Here is a 22,785-nt window from a genome sequence, read left to right as displayed (position 1 = left end):
GAAGAACATCGAAAAGCTGTAATAGGTGTAGAGATTAAAAATGAAAATCTTATGAGCAAATTGTCGTACCTAGAAATGGCCGTTATCGAATATAATACCGCGGGGCTGCTTTTCAGCTGACTATAACATAGTCGAAATTAAGTCTTCTTGTCGAACCGTCTTTTTAAATAATCAAACCTTACTCAAGTTCCACCATATTAACAAGTTTACTAGACATTCATTAATTCTTATTCTTGAGTTGCTCCTGGATATTCGTAAGTGGAAACCTCTTATAAAAATAGTTTTATATATGTCATATTTATTGAATTCTTCAACTAAAACAATTCAATATTTATTAAACAATGTATTTAATCATGAAAATGATTTCCGAATTTCGTTTTGTCTATACAAACTTCTTTACATACATTTTCAGAATAACATAGTTATCTGAATTAAAGTAACATTGAAAATTTTCATAGGACAAATACTAATTCCAATTCATAGTTGGACTCCCCGCAGACATCAGGAGGAGACATTAATTCTCCCCATTTGCTGGTAACTAACCATTGGAAATTAGTAATATTCGGTTACAAAATAAGTTGTTTCTGTGGCTCATTCTTGGGTAAGGTGAGTGTTCGATGCCAAAACTTAAAGGCATCTATTTGGAAGTCAATCGTTATTTGGTAGCTAAATATTCAGTCATTTTTGGCCAGAGTTTGACTTTTTACGCTGTTTTTTTTTCTGTTTTTGGTTACTTTGCTGCGTTTTTGTTGTTATTCTCTTGTGTCTTTGTTGTCATTCTCTTGTGTTTTTATTGTTATTCTCTTGTGTTTTGTTGTTATTCTCTTGCATTTTTGTTGTCATTCTCTTGTGTTTTTGTTGTTATCCTCTTGTGTTTTTGTTGTCATTCTCTTGTATTTTTGTTGTTATTCTCTTGTGTTTTTGTTGTTATTCTCTTGCATTTTTGTTGTTATTCTCTTGTGTCTTTGTTGTTATTCTCTTGCATTTTTGTTGTTATTCTCTTGTGTTTTTGTTGTCATTCTCTTGTATTTTTGTTGTTATTCTCTTGTGTTTTTGTTGTTATTCTCTTGTGTTTTTGTTGTTATTCTCTTGTGTTTTGTTGTTATTCTCTTGCGTTTTTGTTGTTATTCTCTTGTGTTTTGTTGTTATTCTCTTGTGTTTTGTTGTTATTCTCTTGTATTTTTGTTGTTATTCTCTTGTATTTTTGTTGTTATTCTCTTGTGTTTGTGTTGGTCTTTTCATGCCCGTTTGCTTTTGTTGCTTCTTTTATAGTTTTAGTTTTACTTTTGACCTTGTTTTTGTTGTTTTCTTTCTCGTTTGGTTTTATTTTTGTTGCTACTTCGTGTATATCACTTTCAATGTTTTGTTTTTTGTTTTGTTTGCGTTGTTTCATTCTTTTATTGTTTTGTTTGGCGTGCGTTGTTTTCTTGTCAGTGTTGTATGCTGTGGTATTATTATGATATTATGTTTGCGTTAATTTTGTCGGGGCGCATGTATTTTGTTATTGGGTTGTTTGTGTTATGTTGTTTATTTTTATGTTTTGGTTTTGTGTGTTAGTTTCCTATTTGTTGTTTTTTATAGTTTTTGTTTTTATCGTTTCTTTTATTGTCCTTACTTTAGTTTTGTTGTTTTCTACTTCTCTGTTATTTTTTCCTTTGTTTTCTGTTGTTATTTTTTGTGTATATTATTTTTCCTTATATTTGTTGCTTGATTATGTTTTTTTCTTGTTTCGTTGCATTCTTTGTTTTTTTAATATTAGAACCGTGCTCTTTTCTTTACTATTTTTACTTTTTTGTTGTGTCTTTCTTCCATTATTTTGTGTTTTGTATTTTTTTTTGTTTTTTCGTTGTTGTGTTGGTTTTATTCTTTGTGTTCTTTGCTTTGTCTCAAGTGTTCAGTTGTTGCCTTTTGTTTATAAAAATGTATTTCATTTAATTTAGAAACTCACCGGATCTTGTTTGATAAATCCTCATTAATGTTATAAAATATTTCACCATAATCCGTATTTTTTAGTCGGATTCATTTTGGATCCCTCTGGGCAGCCGTATACGGAAGAAAATTCTTTTGAATTTCTCAAAGTCAGCAATACTCTAGAAATAAAAGAAATAAATTTTAAATAGCTCAAACAAAGAAACATATTTATTATCTCAGATATTAATTAAATTTTCGCACCTGTTCGAATCGAAACACATTTAAAATAAAACTTAAAGAATATAATCATATTATTCCACACATTCTATTAATATAATTCTAACTCTGTGTACATGTATGTTTCTATATAAGATTCATTCTTAATTACTATTATTAATTTTGAAACACATCTGGTAAGAGCAATGGTTTCCGATGCAGGTTATATTTTGTTGTATTTAGGTTAGTACAAAGTAGGCAGAAATACAGCTGAAGCCCTGTGTAAAAATTGAAATGCATTCCATTTTTATGAAATAATAATAGTTGGTTTAAGAAACGTCATAAATGTTAACTAGATGTTAGTCTCTTTGGAATATTAAAAACCATTAAAATAAAATAAATATGGACACATATTTTTATTTGAAAATTCAAATATTTCAGATATGCAATGAATTTTATCCATACTCATTAGACATTTATTAAGCAAGATTCGATAAATTTCCATTTTCAAGAAGGGCAAGAGCTGCTAAATGCCTATCCTGTCTTGACAAAGTAAAAAGTAGACTTTGCGGCTTAGTGGGAGCATGCACTTTTCTCTTCCCTGCAACCTCTCTCCCACAGAAGAGACGTTGCGAGCCTGTCTTTGTATTATTTTTATTTCCATGGCAAGTGCTCGTCTGAGCTCAAATCTCTGGTCCTCCCTGGCCAATCGTTAACGATAAACACCCGTCTAGCGTAAACCACTGTCAAAAAATTTCCCCATTCTTTATCTGCGTCTAAATCAAAACGTAGATTCCATGAACAAAGCTTTTTTCTTAGAAGTGCACGCCTGTGTAACTCTTCCGTTTGCCTGTTTCCCACCTGAGTACAACTTGGATGTCTTCAAGTCCAACATAAACAAATTACTGATAAACCGGCCCCTTGAGTAAGACACTTTATCAAATCTCAATTACTAAATATTACTACGATATTATCCCATTGATTACGGTACACGCAATAACTCTTATCCCCGAGTGGCTTCCGGGCCTTGATAAGTCGTGACTTCCATTAAAAAAAGTTCTTTTTAGCTATCGAATCTTGAATATCTGGCATATTTGTTTGTATTAGATTTTCATCTTATTTAATTTTGGATTTTTATTTTTTCTTTAAAGATTCTTTTTTTGAACAAGATATTTTTTTTTCACTTATCTAATAGGGGTAATGTTTTCAGTCAATTTTGTTTGCTTGTCTGTTTAATTGTTTATGCAAATTTTGTTTGCTTGTCTGTTTAATTGTTTATGCAAATTTTGTTTGCTTGTCTGTTTAATTGTTTATGCAAATTTTGTTTGCTTGTCTGTTTAATTGTTTATGCAAATTTTGTTTGCTTGTCTGTTTAATTGTTTATGCAAATTTTGTTTGCTTGTCTGTTTAATTGTTTATGCAAATTTTGTTTGCTTGTCTGTTTAATTGTTTATGCAAATTAACCCGTGCTGATCAGAATGTAAAAGGCGATTCTATAGCATTGTGCTCGTCGTAAAGATCCAGGTGAGGATTTTTGATATGCCAATCTCTTTACGACAACCGGCGACGCTCAGCTCAGTAGTAAGACGCCGACGACTCTCCACGACACTTCTCAAAGCCAGGGTTGCACCAAAAGAAGATCATGCATACTGTCTGGTGATCTGCGACCCGTCTTCATCCTTTACAGTTTTTCTTAATCCAGACAGAACTATTAGGCCAGATAAGTACTGTCAACAAATGAATAAAATGCATCAGAAACTTCGATAACAACACCCAGCATTAGTACACCAGAAAAGGCCAAAATCTTCTCCATGAATTTTCCCGATCGCATGCTGTGAAACCATCCCTATGAATTAGACTACGAAACTGCCTTATCCGCCATACTCTCTAGACTTTTCACCTAACGACTCTCACTTTCACAATCACCCTGACAACTTTCTGCATGAGAAATACGTCCAAAAACTTGAATGGCATCAAAAACCCTTCAGTGACATCATTGTCATCAGAACGCAAGAGTTTTACGTTACTGGAATAAATACACTTGTTTTGCGTTGTTATGGGGTTAATAAAGATCAATAATTTTTTGCTTTAGCCGAGATATTTTCGTCTGTATTTAAAAGTTTAAAAATGCAAAATCTTACTTGTTAACTCAATATATTACACATATTTTTTTATCGACACTGATTTTGAGATAAACTATGCAGCACTGTGCGCATTTGAATTTGAGTCGAATACATTTTAAGTCTGTGCACACTTTTGTAACCTAGCAATACAATTCTTTTATTTACATATTATTAAATGACAATGCAAGTTGGCAAAAGACTAAAATTGTGTTTATCTTTTTCAGTTTCTTTCTTTCTTTTTTTTCTTTTGTAAGGACCGAAATGTTTTGAGTTCATGCCAGTGAAAGATGACTTTTTGTCGCGTGACATGCAGCACAGATGACTCGAGTAATGTCTCCAGGGTAAACACATTGTCACATTCTGGCGCCCTGTGCCCCATGACTTGGTTTCTTCTGTTTGCTGGCACAGCAGGATCATTTCAACAGTAAATATACACAACAGATGCTCTTGCAATACTTGCAATATACAGAGTTCGAATAGAAAAAGAGGCGACTATAAGCTTTAGCGAAATTACAATTTTGCACTTCTGTGTAACATAGTTTTTTTTAATGACCGTATATATACAGGTAGTGTCGTTTCTTATGTCTTTCAGGGCATCATTTGAAACATGATATCAGAGTTATTAGAAAATTATTTAAATTAAAACAATATATATATATATATATATATATATATATATATATAGTAAGTTATAAAATATATATGGCGATTAAGCTACACTGAATATTCCGCGTTTCATCCACGTTAGGACTCTTCAGGCTTATGCGCATAAACCTGAAGAGTCCAAGAGTGTCTGAAACGCGGAATATTCTGTGTAGCTTAATCGCCATATATATTTTATAACTTACTATCTAGCTCTACCTACGTATTGAGCACTTTTAGAAGTAAATACTTAAAGTTTACGCATAAATTTATACTTCCTTATATTAATATTATGTGATGAGTAAATATATATACTTCCTTATATTAATTTTATGTGATGAGTAAATATATATATATATATATATATATATATATATATATATATATATATATATATATATATATACCCCTGGCCACGATTTCACGCAAAACACTCGTCTACTTGAAACCACTATCAATAATTTACCCCCGCGTTTTTTTCTGCGCTTATACCTAAACGTAGGTTCCAGGAGGATAGTTTCTTTCTAAGAACTGCCAGTCTTTTTAACTGACTATAATACGGTCGCCACGAGTCCAACATAAACAAGTTCGTGATAGGCCGTCGTCTTAAGTAATCTAATTTATCAAATTTCTACTACTAACGATTACTACGATATTTTCCCACACGCATTAACCCTCCGGGTCTTTACAAGTGGTAACTCCTTTGTTAATATATATTAATAATGTCTGTGTGTGTGTTTTTGGTCACGAATAGCCTCCTATATGGTTGACTCTTATAGAAAACTGATTATATATAATGATAGAAGATGTATCGAGACACAGGAATGGGTATGTTTGGTCTTGCATAATGATGATTCATTAAAATTGTGGGGTCTGCGTACGCGCCTTGTCCACAATGTATGGAAATAAAAAAAAATTAAAAATTAAAAAAGCGTTTACCAGTGTTTTTGATATAGATGCACATAATAATACTTTGATAAGTATCTTTTAACTTAAATAAGGATGGTATAATAAAATTGTGGGAGTCTGCGTTCGCGCCTGGCCTCCATAGAATGGAAATGGGCACAAACTTTAATAAAGACTTTTCATATCTATCTGCGTAAGTATACTTTGATAATTATGTTTCAGTTTGAAGAAATATGGTATAATAAAATTATGGGGTGTTCGTTCTCGCCTAACCTCCCTAGAATGGAAATGTGCCACAAAGTTTAACAAGGTTTTTTTAATATAGATCCACAGAATATTGTGATAAGTGTTTAAGTGTGAACAGGTATGGTATAATAAATTATGGGGTTTATCTATTTATTTTTACTTTCATCATATTTTGCTATCTTTTTACAACCCTTCCTTTTCATAACCTATCATACTTTCATAAATCAGAGTCAATTTTCTGTATGCTGGTTTGAACCCAGACAACGACGGGTACCTTTGCTAGTATATATATATATATATATATATATATATATATATATATATATATATATATATATATATATATATATATATATATATATGCGTGTGGGTGTGTGTCGCTAGACGTCGTATCTCTGACATGCTACCTAACACGTTTGACCTTCTTCTGATGAGAAGCCTGAGGCTTCGAAATACATATAAACAACTCACTTATCTTAAATCCCTTCTTGCTGTCATTTCCTTATTCGATCGACGATTGAATTTATATGCATATATTTCTATATTTATATTGTCGTGCTTTCATTCTCCATCTAATATATATATATATATATATATATATATATATATATATATATATATATATATATATACTCACACTAGGAGGTTCCTAAAATATAGCTTACGAGGTTTTTACTCAAAATGCTGTACAGCTACATAAAACGAAAATGCTACATTTACAACGAACAATATTTTCTGCTACATAATATATTTTTCTACATAGTCATCATCATTCTCAGTGAAATTTTTGCCAGGAATTTAATAACGCATCTCACAATCTGCCGCACGTTAATGACAGGGATGGTTTTATCAGAGTCTCACGCTGTTAGTATCTGCAACACAGAGATGAAACTTTCAAGTCATGAATTCATTAGTTTAGTCATGACAACGAAGCAGTTTTCAATCATCCTCCCTGATCAATTCAGGTGTAATAAAATAGTAGGCATTACTTTTAGAACGTTCCTCGCTTATATATATATATATATATATATATATATACATATATATACACACACACACACACACACACATATATATATATATATATATATATATATATATATATATATATATATATATATGCTCTCTAAACTGGGCACTTGGCAGTGCTTGAGTGCCACATATGCCAGTGCAATTATATTGGGTTGACCTTCATTTGATGAGTTTATGGTACCGGATTGACAGTTCCTGGCTGCTGTTTCCGGCTGGTAGTAGAGGCACCCTAACTCTTTGGTAGCGCTTAAAGCGGCTACTCCATCCACAATTGTATAATACCGGGATGTTTGTAGTACCATGTCGCGCATGGAAAGGGACCCTGCACTCATCCTCGGTGGGCTTTCCTTGGGCCACAATCTTAGTGAATGAAAGGTAAGCTGATGGTCTACTAGTGTTGCATGTCTGGTATTCTACACAACCACTTGTTCAGCACCCCCTACTTAAACTGAAACACCTTAAATAATGGCAGTACAATAAAAAATTGCGCTGAAACCAGGCTTAGGTTAAAACAAAATCAAATTGCCTCTTCCCTTGTGGGTTGTATTTACGCACATCATTTTTCCTAACAAACACCCTGAGTATCTTAGCACTAAGTGAGACTAACCTACAGCCCACTTACCACTCTAACATGCCTGAATATCTCCCACCCTGACGTAAGGACTCTGACAGACACATGCACGGACTTGGAGTGTATATTCGTAATACCCTCCCCTTGACTAGAGAAACAAACCTAGAATCGGAAACCATGGCTTTATGTGCTTTAGACTTAGCAGGCAACATAACATTAGCTACTTTTATTTTCTCTGCCGCTCTCCCTCGACCTAGGACTGCAGCCTAATAAACAAAGTTTCTGACAGCATAGATACAGCACTCTCTCTACAGTAGTGCACAAGTATATGTATTTGCTGACTTCAATGCCCACCACACAAACTGGCTTTGATTCTCTACTCATACAGACGCAACTGGTAGCACAACACATAGCTTCTTTATATCTCACTCCCTATCACAGATGGTTACGTTTCCAACCCCTTTCCTAGACAAACAAGAACAACAAACATCACATCTAGATCTGTTTCTGACCACAGTTACCGATGATTGTATAACGAATGCCCACAGCCCACTTGGGAACGCTGATCATGCAGTGGCAATGGCCGAAATCACCCTAAACTCTAGAACTAAAACTGAAGGGCCATTGCTCAAAACAACGAGATACTATGAAAAGGCTGACGGGGAAGGCATCAGGGATCTCATCAGAGATGCCCCATGGGGAAATATCTTTTCTCATCCTGCTGAACAGTGCGCAAATGAGACCACTGAATGGTTACAAAACGACATTGAAGCATATGTTCCCACGCGGAAATTTTATAGCAAGCCCCACATTCCCCAGTGGTTTACTTCTACTTGTACAACTGCCATTGCGCAAGGCAGCTTGCGTACGGTAGATTTAACCGACAGAAGTCCAGCTCAAACAGATAGAAGTATATAGAAGCTAGAAGAAACTGTATGAAAGAAATAGCGATAGCGAAGAGAGAATTTACTGAAACAACAAAAATAAGGAACCCGTAATCTCTAGAAAATATACAATAATGTAGTAAATAATGGGAAATCCACAATTCCCCCACTAACCAACAATCATGAGGTTGTTTGCTCAGCAACTGACAAAGCTAACATACTTGTCAGTCGGTTTGTCTCCAACTCCACACTGGACTCTGCTAACCACGCCCTCCCTGACTTTCCTTTGAGGATAGATGCCACGCTAGACGATCTGAAAATCACCTCTTCTCAGAGGCAACTATCATAAAAAAACATTGACAATTCAATAGCATGTGGATCTGATCTCATCCCGGCTGTGCAATTAACTGCAACAAATGCCTTAATGAATTTTACTTTTCTGCCTGCTGGAAAGCTGCTTTCGTGGTACTAGTTTTCAAGAATTCTGGCGAAAGAACTGACCCATTGAATTATCGCCTATTTAGCCTCCTCCCACTTTTTATCAAAATATTTGAGTCCATAATTAACCAAGCTCTAGTCCATCACCTTACAGATGCTAAACTTCTGACCGACCAGCAATATGGATTTAGGCAAGCCTGTGCCACAGCAGATATCCTAACTGTAATTTCTGAACGTATATACCATTCACTGGACAAAGCAGGGAAGGGTAGAGCGATAGCTCTAGATATATCTAAGGCTTTTGACAAGGTATAGCATGAAGGTCTTCTCAGAAAAATCAGAACATACGGTATTACTAGAAGAATACTTAACATAATTAAACCCTTCTTAGATAAGAGAAAATTTCAGGTTGTCCTCAACGGGCGTACATCTAAACAATATGATCTAAATACGGGAGTGCCTCAGGGGTCTATCCTTGGACCTTTATTATTCCTAATATACATGAATGACCTCACCGACAGAATTGTCTCTGAGATGAGCATCTATGCTGATGATACCACGCTCTATAACAGGAAAACAAATGTATACATATCTAGGGAAATACTAGGGGCTGGCCTCCAATCTGTAGTGGAATGGGAACAAAAATGGATGGTCACTTTCGATGCTGCCGAGATTAAACTGGTTTCCTTCAATAATTACAAGAAACCTTTTCTACCACCTATAGCAATGGCCTAAGATTCATTAACTGAAACTCCTTCTTTTAAACTCCCCCGTCTAACGTTCACAGGAAACATGACTTGGAAGAATTACATTGAGAGCATTGTAAGGACTGCTGCTAGAAAACTACTAACGCCCGAAAGTATCGTGTGCCTCTATAAGGCCACCATTCGCCCATGTATAGTGTATTGTTGTCCTATTTGGGCTGGTGCATGTGCTACTAGTCTCTCGCTCTTAGACAAGGTTCAAAACAGAGTCGCCAACCTGATCGGTCCTGAACTGTCATCTAAGCTTCAGCCTCTATCCCATCAACAAAATGTTGCAACCCTCTGCCTGTTCTACAAGTATTTTAATGGTGAATGCTCTGAAGAACTGCAAACACTTGTACCCCCACGACGTAAATACCCTCGACAAATCCGAGAAGCAGCTAAATCCCACCTCTACACAGTAGAAATCCCTAGATGTAAAAGAGCTTTCTACTCAAGTAGTTTCTTCCCCAGTACCGCTGAACTTTGGAATTCCTTCCGGATCCGTGCTTCCCCAACTGTACTGACATGCAGAAGTTCGTGTATAACGTGAACCTACACCTTGCTGCACAACTCCCTACATAGTATGTCCAGTAGCTCATGTCCATGATAGTAGCCCCCTACACCAAAGTGGCAATGTGCTTTGTTTGGGGTGAAAATGTAATATATATACATATATATATATATATATATATGTGTGTGTGTGTGTGTCTGTGTGTGTGTGTGTGTATATATAACTAATGGCCTGAAACAACAGTTGTTAAATAATTATATACCTAACACTTATAATGTTGGGTGGAGCATATGAAAACAGTCACCCAGTATACTGTTGTGTAGGAGGTTCTGTATAAGATGGGGGAATAAAAATCGTGCATATACTTATGAGTTCTTTGATCGTCTAGTGGTCTGATTGTATGGTTTTATTGTATGAATATAGAGTTCTGTGTTGTATGTAGTATAACTAAGTTTTAAGCATTAGTAAACTACAGAATTGTCGTTAACATGTTTAATTAGACGCACTGCTACGAAAAAATTGCTCCTCCAAATCTCGACACTCTACTGTCAAAACTCAACACCAAATCTTGGCGCTCTGCTATAAAAACTCAAATATCACTGCTGCAATAAAACTCAAATCTGAATCCCAATCAAACTTCACTCTAAAACTCAATGCAATTCTGACAACACTTGCTGTAATGTTATACAAATTAATTATAATGTGCATATGAGCAGATAGCTCATATTTATAAACTGACACCAACTAGAACAGGTTGGTTGTAGCACGCTTACTTAGTGTTATACACGACATATCAAAAGCGTTGCTGATAATATAGTCTCTGGTCCTCGAAGACCCAGAATACGTAGATTCGATACTTCTCTTCTAATGCGAGATGCAACCAGTTGAAAGAATAAAAACAGAAGAGGGGAAAACGAAATCACATTTATGTAACGTGCACCCAGGAGATAAGCGCCCGCGTGTTTGCGTGTTGTGTGGGTACGTGGGAGAGACGGACGAGGGGAAAAGACTTACCTCGAGACCAGCTCAGCGTTACCGATCAAAAATAGAAAAGAAAGACCAAGATGGCGGCCGCCGTCTTTTGTAAAGTATGATGTCTCGCAAAGTCACACGAATTCTCGCAATATGCAAATTTTGCCGGCCTAGAACGACGATAAAAGCGGTTGATGAAAAATACGTTGGGGCAGCGACGATTGAGTTGGCCGGGGATTCGTGTGGCTGTTGCTTCTTGTGCCGTGTGAGGATATTTTACCGTTGTTGGATTCCGTTCAGAACCGGTGTATAATGGTTATTGAATTGCTGCAACATCCATAACATCTTTTCCTGAACTTACCGTGTTAAAGAGAGAGTCGGGCGCCATCTTGAATTTTTTTCCTTATACATCTACAGAGGGCGCAGTAATTCTTTTTTTTTTTAAAGGACTTTCCGTACACATTTTTGTTATAGTTTATGGCTAGAGCTGGTTGTGAAGCAATTCTAAAGGTTCTTAAAATGGTTTTCCCTCGAGAACTAAAAAAATAACTTTCGAAGCAATAAGGCCAAAAAAATGGTGATTACAGAAAGGACCAAATCGATGGCAATGAAGCAGGAAGGATGAACGGATAGTAAAATATTTACACCGGTTAAGAAGTGCGAGTAAATACTGTGAATTGGAAAAACTAGGAACAGACAACAGAAGAAGAGTCAATCGAACTAAAATTAATTGAAGGTATGCATAATTCGGCACACTGTTACAAAGTACAAATATGCCCTTGAATATGTGTCTAGAATTTATACAACAGCAAGAATTAATACATACCTACAACCAAATTAAAAATAATTCCTACGAAGAAATAATGACTTAAACATATACGGTAAAAACGAAAAGAATAAAATTTACATACTGTAAAAAAATTAATGAAATGAAAAACGAAAAATGCCTGGTGCTTGGAAAAACATGTTCAGAGTGTTTACAAAGAATCACTTTAAAAAAGTATGTAAAACGCAAAATGTGGAAATAATAGAGGATAAAAATAGACAAATTTTTAATGTAAAGAAGGATAATATACAAAATACTGAATCTAAGAATGGAGACGAAAATAAAAATGAAAATCAACGATTGTGTTGTTGAAATAATAATAAACACTTGCAGCGAAATGACTATAATTCCTAGAAACTTGTGAGTAAAAATGGGAAAGCGGTCTTTAAAAAACAGCGTACAATTACGTCAGTTTGATGGCTCGATTATAGCAATTATGGGCTACTTTGAAGGTTCAATAGAACTAAAGGAAAAATATGAAGTAATACCAATTATAGTTACAACTTGCCAAAAAAACGCATGGACTATTGGGGAATGACGTATTAAAAATAAAACCAACGAAGGTGATTAATGAGATAGAACTGGGAAAATTAAAAAATTATTAAGCTAGCCTGAAATATAAAAAAATGTCCTCTTACTACAAAGCGATAAAAAGTAACAGTACATTTATTAGCGTTAATAGTAGCTACGTTACGAAAGTTAATAAAGTAAGACTTATTAGACCCTGCCCGCCAGGCGGAAGCAAATGGGCATCACCCATTGTGGTATATAAAAAAGACGGTGACTTGAGAATTTGTGGAGATTATAATATAGGGGCGAATCAGAAAGTGTGCGCCGACTCGTACTCTATTCTGAATGTGGAAGTAGCTCTACAAACACTTGCCGGAGTGAAAGTATTTTCAAAGATAGACCTAAAATCAGCTTACCAACAAATACTCATAGATGAAAATTCTAAAGAAGTGACGATCATAAACACACCTATAGTGGAAAAGGATGCCCTATGGCATAAAAGGCAAGTGCAATTTTTCAAAAATCTATTGAAAAAGTAATAGGAATTGTTAAAATACCATCTGTTATCAAGACGATATATGTGTTGGAGATTTAAATGAAGATGATTTAATGAAAAAAACTGAAAATATACTGAACAGACTAAAGGATGCTTGCATGACAATAAATACAAAAAAGTGTGTAACCAATAGTAATAAAAAATCATTTTAGGTTACTCAATATCGAAGGAAGGGATTTTTCTGGATAAAGTTACACATTAAATGAGTAAAAATGAGATTAGATAGACGGAGATTCGAACCTGGTAAGCACGGTTCGGAAATAGACTCAGGAAAGAATTCGCATTCCTCAATTTAATATAAAATAGTAGATATGTTTGAGTAAAAGGAATTTTGATTGTTCAATTCTTTTTTATGAAAACTGAATTAAAATAAGGTTAGAAGAACGAACAATACCAAATTTAAATATGTTGAAATATAAGTTCGGTCGAAAAACAGGTTAAGAGAAGTCTTTATTGGCAGAAGTGTGTTTTGGAAATGTATGTTATAGCCAGGTGAGTTCAGCACGTTTTCGGTCATACGTATGACGTCATGGCAGAAATGAATTCTCAATGTAGCAGCTAGAGTCGAAGATGAGTTAATCAGAGTGGGTAGACAGAGTTGGAGACAGGAGGCAGTCGAGCAGGGTCCCTTCGGAAGCGAGGGAGGAAGATTAAATCATGTAGTCGACTTTGAATTCCTGGATGTCAACATCATTGCGACCGGTCGAATGTAATAAAAGAACACACCATATTTTGTAATTTTGTCTTCGTGTCGTCGATTCTACCAAATTGAAGGTAATGTGAAATAATCATTGATATGAACTTTGTGTCCTCTCATCTTAATGAACTTTATCTCCCTCATCGTGTTATATACTCGGTTGTATTTTTAGAAGAGATACAAAATATGCGCGTATGTTACGTGAGTTCTTATTTAGTGTTCTTGTTTGTATTAGAAAGTCTTAGAGTAATAGACAGTCTTAGGGGAGATTAGAGTCTTAGGAGTGTTCATGTTGTAAGAGATGGAGACATTAACAAGTATATATAAGGAGAGACACAAAGTTCATATTAATACAATTTCACTTTACCTTTGTTTTGGTGATGATGATTTTCACAAAGTTTTTATAACATAAATGGAAATAACTTTTCTGTTTAATAAGAACACGAAGACGCAGATACAAAAAGATGAAGATGTTCTTTTTATTATTCCATATGACCGGTCAATGGCTTTGCATCCAGGAATTCAAGTCTTACATGATTTCTTCTTCTAACCTCGCTTCCAAGGTTTCATGTCAGCTCTCTCTCTCTCTCTCTCTCTCTCTCTCTCTCTCTCTCTCTTCACCCCGACTCTGGTCTGACTCTCCCTAACTTCGAACTTTTTCCTATATTGAGAAATCACATGTATGTCTGGTCAACGTGACTATAACTCACGTGTTATCAACATGCGCGATTTGCACGTTTTTAAACCATTTCTGACGATCAGGAAATTTCCCATTCTCCTTGCTGTTTTACAAAGGAATTTAACCCACTTCTCTAATTCTGTAACCCATATTTTATTATGCATTCTTTCTAAGAAATTTCTAAATGTGAATAGTTTCCAGCCAAATTTGTATTTATTAAATATTTTAACAGAATCAACAATTTACTGGGCATTCCATTTAAAACCTATTGTTCTTTAAAACTTATCTACAGGGTTCGTTTCCCGTTTTATCTGATTTTATTTTCATTTAACTAATTCTCTTTTTTTACTTACATGAAAAGGGCTGCCCCCTTTTCATGTAACAATCGTTATAATGGACATTGTGTATAACTCATCTAAGTAATGTGTCCTCCTCTCCATCTAATAATGACTGTCATAAGAACTGATAACCTTCCTCTCTAATATATGTAACTAACTGTACCCTGGCACGCGTTGCTGTGGCTCGAGTTGGTGTAATTGAAGAACTTCATCACCACTGTTTTAGCACCCCGAAATCTACCCAGCAAATATGCTGTTATATACGCACGTGAGACGGACGTTTCCAACCCAACAAAGAAGGAAAAGAAAGGAAGAAAAATGAAAAAAATGGGTTCCCAGTACCGCCTCACAGGGAAAACTTGAAAAAAAAATTACTTTATTAAAAAAGGAAATAAACGATGAAAATCAGGAGAAACGCATCGAACAAAGCGAAATGTAACGGAAATGATGTATGATATGTTTTTTTTATAAAAAAAAGAAAAAGTATAAGAGATTGGAAAGACAGCGAACTAAGTGCAAATATACGAAGAAGGAATTAATCCATGTAATTTATTTTCGTTTTTTTTTAGTGTTAAAAAATCCGGCTGTATTATAAAGAAAGAAACGATGTTAAACTTGCCGAAGGAAGAGGAAAAACGAAAAGAGAGAAGAAATAAATAAATAAAAATGAAAAGAAATGATGGTGAACTTGCGGAAACAAAGAGGAAACACGGAAAGAGAGAAAGAAATAAATTTGAGAAAGGGAAAGATCGGGAAAACGAAACATAGAGGAAAGATACATGGACCACCCCCCAAAAGCAACGAAAATGATGTTGTATTGGCCGAAGAATGCGAAATAAAATGTAAATGAAGTATCATAAGTTTTAATGTAATAAAATGTAAAGTTTGTTGGTGTGTGCTTGTTTTTATTTGTAACCAACATAAAAATAAGCGTGGTGCCTTTCACCTGAATTGCAGTCAAGTTTTTGTGAAAACCTAAACCGGTGTTCGTCCTTATTTGTCTACTGTGAATGGTCACGAACGGTGTAAATGAGTGACGATGGAAGTATGAACTTTTAGAGAGAGATGACTTTACTACTTCCATTGATCGTAACCGGTTTTGGCAGTGAACTCTCACCACATATAATATAGGAAGCTCCGATATGCGAGTTAGTGGATAGCTAATATGCCTATAACACACCTCAGATATCGTGATGCAGTTTGTGCATATTACATCTGCGTAAAATGTCTAGATTCTTAATCCTATTAAGGTCAAAGTCACACGGGAAAATGAGTTCATTTTATTTATATAGAGAAGAGAAGAGACAAGAAGGAATATCCACAGACTGAAAAATGTATAAATGTCGTTTTTCTTCTCTCTTCTATGTCTTCCCCTCATCAATATGAATGTCCCCTATGCAACAATAATAGAGAACCTTCTAAAAGTGTCTACACCAAAAAAATCAAAAACAGTTGGAGACCTTCTAGATTTGGTAATTTTTTATAGAAAATATGTACCAAACTATGAGTTTAGATAATCATTTGTGAAGTTAAGAAAAAAAATGCGAAATTCATTTCACTAGAACACCAACAGAAAGCCTTTGAAAACTTAAATAAGATTCTGACGAAAAAGCCAGTAGTACACATGCTTTACCCTAAGAAGGACATAACTACTGACGCTAGTGAACATTCCGTATCCGGTATTTTGTCACAAGATTGTCATCCCGTAATGTACTTATCGAGGAGATTAACAACGACTGAACACAATTATTCTAATATATAAAGGGAGGTACAAGCCATAGTGTGGAGAACGGACAGAGCAAGCCAGTTCTTGATGAGGGAATATTCTTTTTGAAAAGTGATCAGAGACCACTGGAAGAAAAAAACTACAACCTCCAGAATATTTTGTTGGGCGATCAGACTGATGGCATTTGACTTTGACATTGAGTATATTGAAGGGATACTGCACGTTGATGCCTTATCTAGATTGAGGTTTTATAAAGAGGATAAGGACAAAAACGACGAGCAATTTGAAGACACATTCCTGCACCTTGTAGAAACCCATGTAATATCTGTAGATAAAATGGCTACTGAAACTAGAAATGAGCCAGTGTTCAACAGAATAGTGTTGAGGATAAATGAGAATCGCTGGAGAAATTGTTTAATGGCTGAAAGACTATTCAAAGAAATAAGACCAAAACTGACTATAGAAAACAGGGTAATATGTAATGGAGACTTGATAGTTCCCCCATAAAGACAGAGGAGACAGGTTATAAAAAGTGTACATGATGACGTACATTGTGGAGTGGCAGCTACGTAAAGAAGATTAAAATTGAAAGCATGGTAGTCGGGGTACTGAAGAGATGTAGATGCAAAAATACACAGAACTCAGGAATTTCAAGCAAAATAAAATACATGTGTGGCCCGAGAAGACGAACCATGGATCAAAGTACACATGGATCATGCCTATGTGAATGCTATAAGACTATTATTAATATTAGTAGATGCATATTTACGTTGGCCTGAAGTGGTGAGAGTACCTGATAAAAAAAAAGTACCACCGTAAAACAAATATTAAGAGTAATATTTTTGAGAAACGGGATACCGAGAACATTGGTGACTGATAACGCACCATAATTTGAGGATGCTGATGTGCATGAATGGCTAAGAGAAAATAGGTAGCAGACCTTACAAGACCCCTCCTTACTACTTTAAAAGTAATGGGATTGCTGAAAAGGTTGGTCCAGACGGTCAAGAAGGGCATAAAAGCACGCTTGAAACAAAAGGAGAAAATCGATGCTTTCCTACCAAGACTATTGTTAAGTTATAGAACATTTCTGCATGCAGGCAGGCCAGAATGTCCATCTGCCTTAATAGGCAGACAATTAAGATCCCCTTTGACTATGTCATATGCCACAAATCAAAAGATGTGGTACAAAAGAAATAGTAGGAGGAAGTCGAGACAGCAGAATTTATTATGCAGAAAGGAAAAAAAAACTACAATATTAAATAAAGAATAGGGGAACAGTGTTCTAGCTCATGCTGACCAAATAAGATCCAAAAGGGAACAATCGGATGAGGAAATGCCTTCAGAGCTGCCCAGTATTGACGTAACAGAAGAGTTAATGCAGAATGAGATTGCGGAGGAAGAAGTAGAGAGGGGCGAGTTAGAAGAGGAAGAAGTAGAATGGGACAAGGCAGAAGAGGAAGATCAGAATATGCAGAAAGAACACTGTGACTATAGGGAAAGACGTGATAGATCCAGATCTCCAAGGAAAAAGAGAGAGATAAAGGAAGATGCTCAGGAGGGCACAAGAAGTGCAAGAAGTACTCACGGCATAAAGCTCCTCCGTTATATGGAGACGTGGTGATATGCAAATTAAGTATAATTTGTATATGAGCAGATAGCCGATATTTATAAACTTACACCAACTAAGCAGGTTGGTTGTTGGACGCTTGTTTAGCGTTATACACGACATACTACTTGCTACTTTGATATGCAACTCCAAAATCAACTCTGTCTCTGAAAAATTAGTCCAATGGAAAAAAATTTTCTGAAAAAAAAATCCAACGGAAATATCTTATTTGAATGATATGTGACAATATCGCAAGCATATACAGGGGATATCCGCTATTTTTTCTTTCTTTTTTCATTATTTTTGTCTACACAGCACTCCACAAACTACACACAAACAGGTTTGCACTAATTCCTTAAGTTCTTAATTACAAAAGAGCATGATATTTTAGCCTTTGATAGTATTTTAAACCACAAGAATTTTTAAAAATCGCATATTTTTCTAATCTATAAGTAATTGTTGATGAACCCAGGACAGTAGTTGCTCTATTAAAATAATGCCTGAACTTCACTTGACAGATCTCATCCGGTGAAATAACGTATAATGAGTAATGTCTAAAAAGTCGCGTCGATTTTCTCTTTGTAACTTCTGCATTCATATCAATGGTAAATAGGCAAGTCGCAGAAAAGAAGGGTTCTATTCTACTTGTTTGAAATCGTTTTATGTAGACACAAATTCAAGGAATCTGGGCTACTTGAGCTTCTGCCGCAACAATCAGCTTAATAGAGTTAATTCTGGCTATTTAACGAACAGATTTCTCGTAGTTCTCTGGCCAATCAGCTTTGTTATAGGCTTAATAGAGTTAATTCTGGCTATTTAACGAACAGATTTCTCGTAGTTCTCTGGCCATAGTAAAAAAAAATATGCATAAAAGAATTACTGTGATAGATAACATTTACAGCGAGGGTCTGAAAAAAATTGCGGTGATAGCACTTGGATGAAATGACAACAGCAACCGACTACTCGTTGTCAAATGGCTAACATTTGAATGACGTATTTTCCTGCATATGACTCAGTATTAACTTACCTTGCAACATCCGGTGCGTGAGCATCATACCGTATCTGATCTTCGTAAGCGGATGGAGAAAAATTAGAACACCAGTTCTGGAAAACGAAGATTTGGAATATTTTTAAAAACATCAATTTCATTTTAGTGTATGGTTGATATATTATCTGGGCTGATTATTTCATTTCAAGCACACCAATCAATTAACTCACATTTCGTCATTTTTCATAATTCTTGGATATGTTACTAATGTTGACAATCATTTTTCATCATTTTAACTCACACCATCGCTCTCTTTACTAAAATGATAATTTTGATATATTGTTTGGGCTGTTTATATCATTACAAACACACTAATACATTAAATCACATATTATCATTTTTCATAATTCTTGGATATGTTACTAATTTGACAATCATTTCTCTTACTAACATAACTTTGATATATTGTCTTGGCTGATTATTTAATTATAAACACACCACATAATTAACTCACATTTCATCATTTTTCGCAATTCTTGAAAATGTTACTATTTCGACAATTTTTTCATAATTTAAACACACCTTATCGCCCTCTCTTACTAACATAATAACTTTGATATATTTCCTGGGCTGATTATTTCATTGCAAACACTCCAATCAATAAACCCACATTTAATCATTTTTCATACTTCCTGGATATGTTACTAATTTCGACAATACTTTTTCATTAGTTTAACACACCTTACAGCCTCCCCCTTACTAAAATAATAACTTTACTATATTGCCTACGTTGATTATTTCATTACAAACACACCAATCAATTAACTCATAGTTCATCATTTTATAATTAAATCTATCTATATAATACTAAAACTCTATGGATCTTGTATGTTTGCAATCAGATTTCCGGTTTTCAACATCCGGTTGCGCATGCGTAAATAGCAACGTCTTCAATCCGTTATTCCAATTCCGGAATTTTTATATCGCTTTTAATACAAACAATTTCATTTAATTTGATCAAATAGTTTTGTTTTTTTTAACGGCTAAAAACATTCAACTTCGTAAAGTCTGTCGCAGTTTCAAAAAAACTTCTCCCTTTTAAAAAACAAAAGTAAACAAACAAGAAAAACAACACTCATTATTAATAGAAGCAGCGGCGGTGAAAGAAAACACCTCTCACTTTCCCTCTAATAGATTTCAACACTCCTACTCCCTCTGTTTTCGTTACGTACGCGAGAAATCTTTAATTCATGTCATTATAAATAAATAATTTTATAAAATCAACCGTAGTTTTTTTTTTAACGGCTAAAAACATTCAACTTCGTAAAGTCTGTCGCAGTTTCAAAAAAACTTCTCCCTTTTAAAAAACAAAAGTAAACAAACAAGAAAAACAACACTCATTATTAATAGAAGCAGCGGCGGTGAAAGAAAACACCTCTCACTTTCACTCTCATAGATTTCAACACTCCTACTCCCTCTGTTTTCGTTACGTACGCGAGAAATAGTTACGTGTATGTGTGAGAGAGAGAAAAAGGGAGCGATGTAAAACTGGATAGAGTTATCCCCCTTAACTAATGCAGACCTTTTTACTAGAGGGCGTTATTACAAAAAAATTTCTTTTTCTTCTTCCCATGTTTTTTAAAGTCGTCTGCTTACATTTCCAAACGGAAAGCTGAATCGGTAAATGCACACATTTCTATTACATTAAATAGTGTTTTCCTTTGTTGATTTACAACAGCAAATACTTGAATCATATGTTTTATACATATTAAATCCATTTTTTAAATCCAATATATTTTTTAAATCCAATATTTTAAATTCATCAGAAGTTTTTACACAAAAACGGAAAGCCGCATTGCTAAATGCACACGTTTCTATTACATTAAATAGTGTTTCCTTTTGTTGTTTTTTAACAACAAATAATTGAATCATATGTTTTACACATATTACATCCATTTTTTAACACATTTAATATTTTAAATTTTTCAGAAGTTGTTACACAAAGCTGTAACAAATTATTTTACATTCTTTGTAGAACTTTACTAATATGTCACACAACCAAATAAAAAGTAAAAAACCCAAAATCAACGACGAAACCAATGTGGATCAGCAACAAGCTGGTCCCTCTGGCATGCCACAACTTACTGAAACTGAACAACAAAGACGAACTCGACTGATTCGTTCTAGAGAAACGTATAAACTTCAAAGAGCTTCTGAAACAAGTGAACAAAGAGAAATTCGCTTGAAAAAACAAAGAGAAAAAGATTATAGATATCGAAATTTAGAAACGCCGCAGCGAAGAGAATACCGACTGAGCATGCAAAGAATGCGAACACAAGAGACAAGAAATAATGAAACAACAGAGAGGAGAGAAGAGAGACTGAACAGGCAGAGAATTAGAGCTGAGCAAAGACGAGCTAGCGAGACAGCACAACAAAGAGAAGAGAGACTGAGTAGCCAAAGAATAAGAGATGAACGAAACCGAGGTGACGAGAATGTTGTGGAAATAAACAACATACTTGCTTTGCGAAATAGTCAATATAATTTACAGCGCAGAGCAAACTTACAGGGAAATGTTCGAAATTTGAATAAGCTATGTTCTCATTGTAAAGCAAAACTTTTTGTTGGAGAAACTGCACATTTTTGTTGCATGAATGGCAAGGTTAGATTGCCAAAGTTGCACAAGTTGCCACATGAACTCTATTATTTGTATGCTGATCAAGGTGAAGAAGCTCGCCACTCCAGAAGACACCTGAGACAATATAATAGCCTGTTTCAAATGACATCTTTTGGTTGCAAAGAAATCAAGCCACAACACGGATGGAATCCATCTATAGTTATTCAAGGGCAGATTCATCACTATATTGGATCATTATTACCTGAGCCAGACAATCAAGCTCAGTTTATTCAGATATACTTTCTTGACAAAGAATATAGTATTGATGTTCGGATGAATATGTACCCGAACATTGAGTTACGTCGGAATATCATAGAAAATATTGAGTATATTCTAAGACGTGCTAATATCTATGTGACTGCATTTCAACAAACTAAGGACATGATATACAACATACCTAATGCAGTTATTGTTATAGATCCTACGAGGAAACCGATTAATGAGTATGAAAGGCGATACAATAATCAGATTTTTAATGAAGTAGGAATTATTATTCAAAATAACAATGAACAGCAAACACCATCACGCCACATAATATTGAGAGAAAAAGGTGGTCAGCTTCAAACAATATCGGAATATCATCGATCATATGATCCACTACAGTATGTACTGTTTTTCCCTGATGGTGAGGATGGCTGGCATCCCGAGATGACAATGACAAATAACCGGAAATTAACTGCTATGCGTTATTATGCCTACCGCATTATGATCCGTGATGATGAATTTAACCAAATATTAAGAGGTGGGAGATTGTTTTAGCAGTATGTTGTGGATATGGCAGGAAAAATTGAAGTAGATCGTTTGAACCACATTAGATTGAATCAATCCTCTCTTAGATCTACAACATACAGAGGTTTTGTCGATGCGTTACATGATAATGATGATCTTAGTAACATAGGCAGAAAAGTTATTTTGTCATCAACATTTGTTGGTGGTCCACGATATATGATGGAAATATGTCAAGATGCTATGATGTATGTT

General features: G+C 34.9%; 1 protein-coding gene across 1 annotated transcript in view; it reads right to left on the bottom strand.

Annotated features, from left to right (window-relative positions):
- Window positions 1-330: 330 nt before the first annotated feature.
- LOC145296663 (membrane metallo-endopeptidase-like 1) overlaps window positions 331-22,785 on the bottom strand; it is a 336,498-nt gene continuing 314,043 nt past the window's right edge. The window contains exons 21-22 of the mRNA XM_080142602.1: window positions 19,167-19,243; window positions 331-2,090 (exon numbers count right to left, since the gene is read on the bottom strand). Coding sequence (XP_079998728.1) covers window positions 1,991-2,090; window positions 19,167-19,243 — 177 coding nt within the window. The 3' untranslated portion in view covers window positions 331-1,990. The remainder of the gene's footprint in view (window positions 2,091-19,166; window positions 19,244-22,785) is intronic.

Source organism: Euprymna scolopes, chromosome 17 (genome assembly GCF_053919585.1).
Source record: "Euprymna scolopes isolate OS-2025 chromosome 17, ASM5391958v1, whole genome shotgun sequence".
Classification (NCBI taxonomy): Eukaryota; Metazoa; Mollusca; class Cephalopoda; order Sepiida; family Sepiolidae; genus Euprymna; species Euprymna scolopes.
The sequence above is the reverse complement of the archived record's forward strand: the minus strand, read 5'-3'. Positions and strand labels throughout refer to the sequence as shown.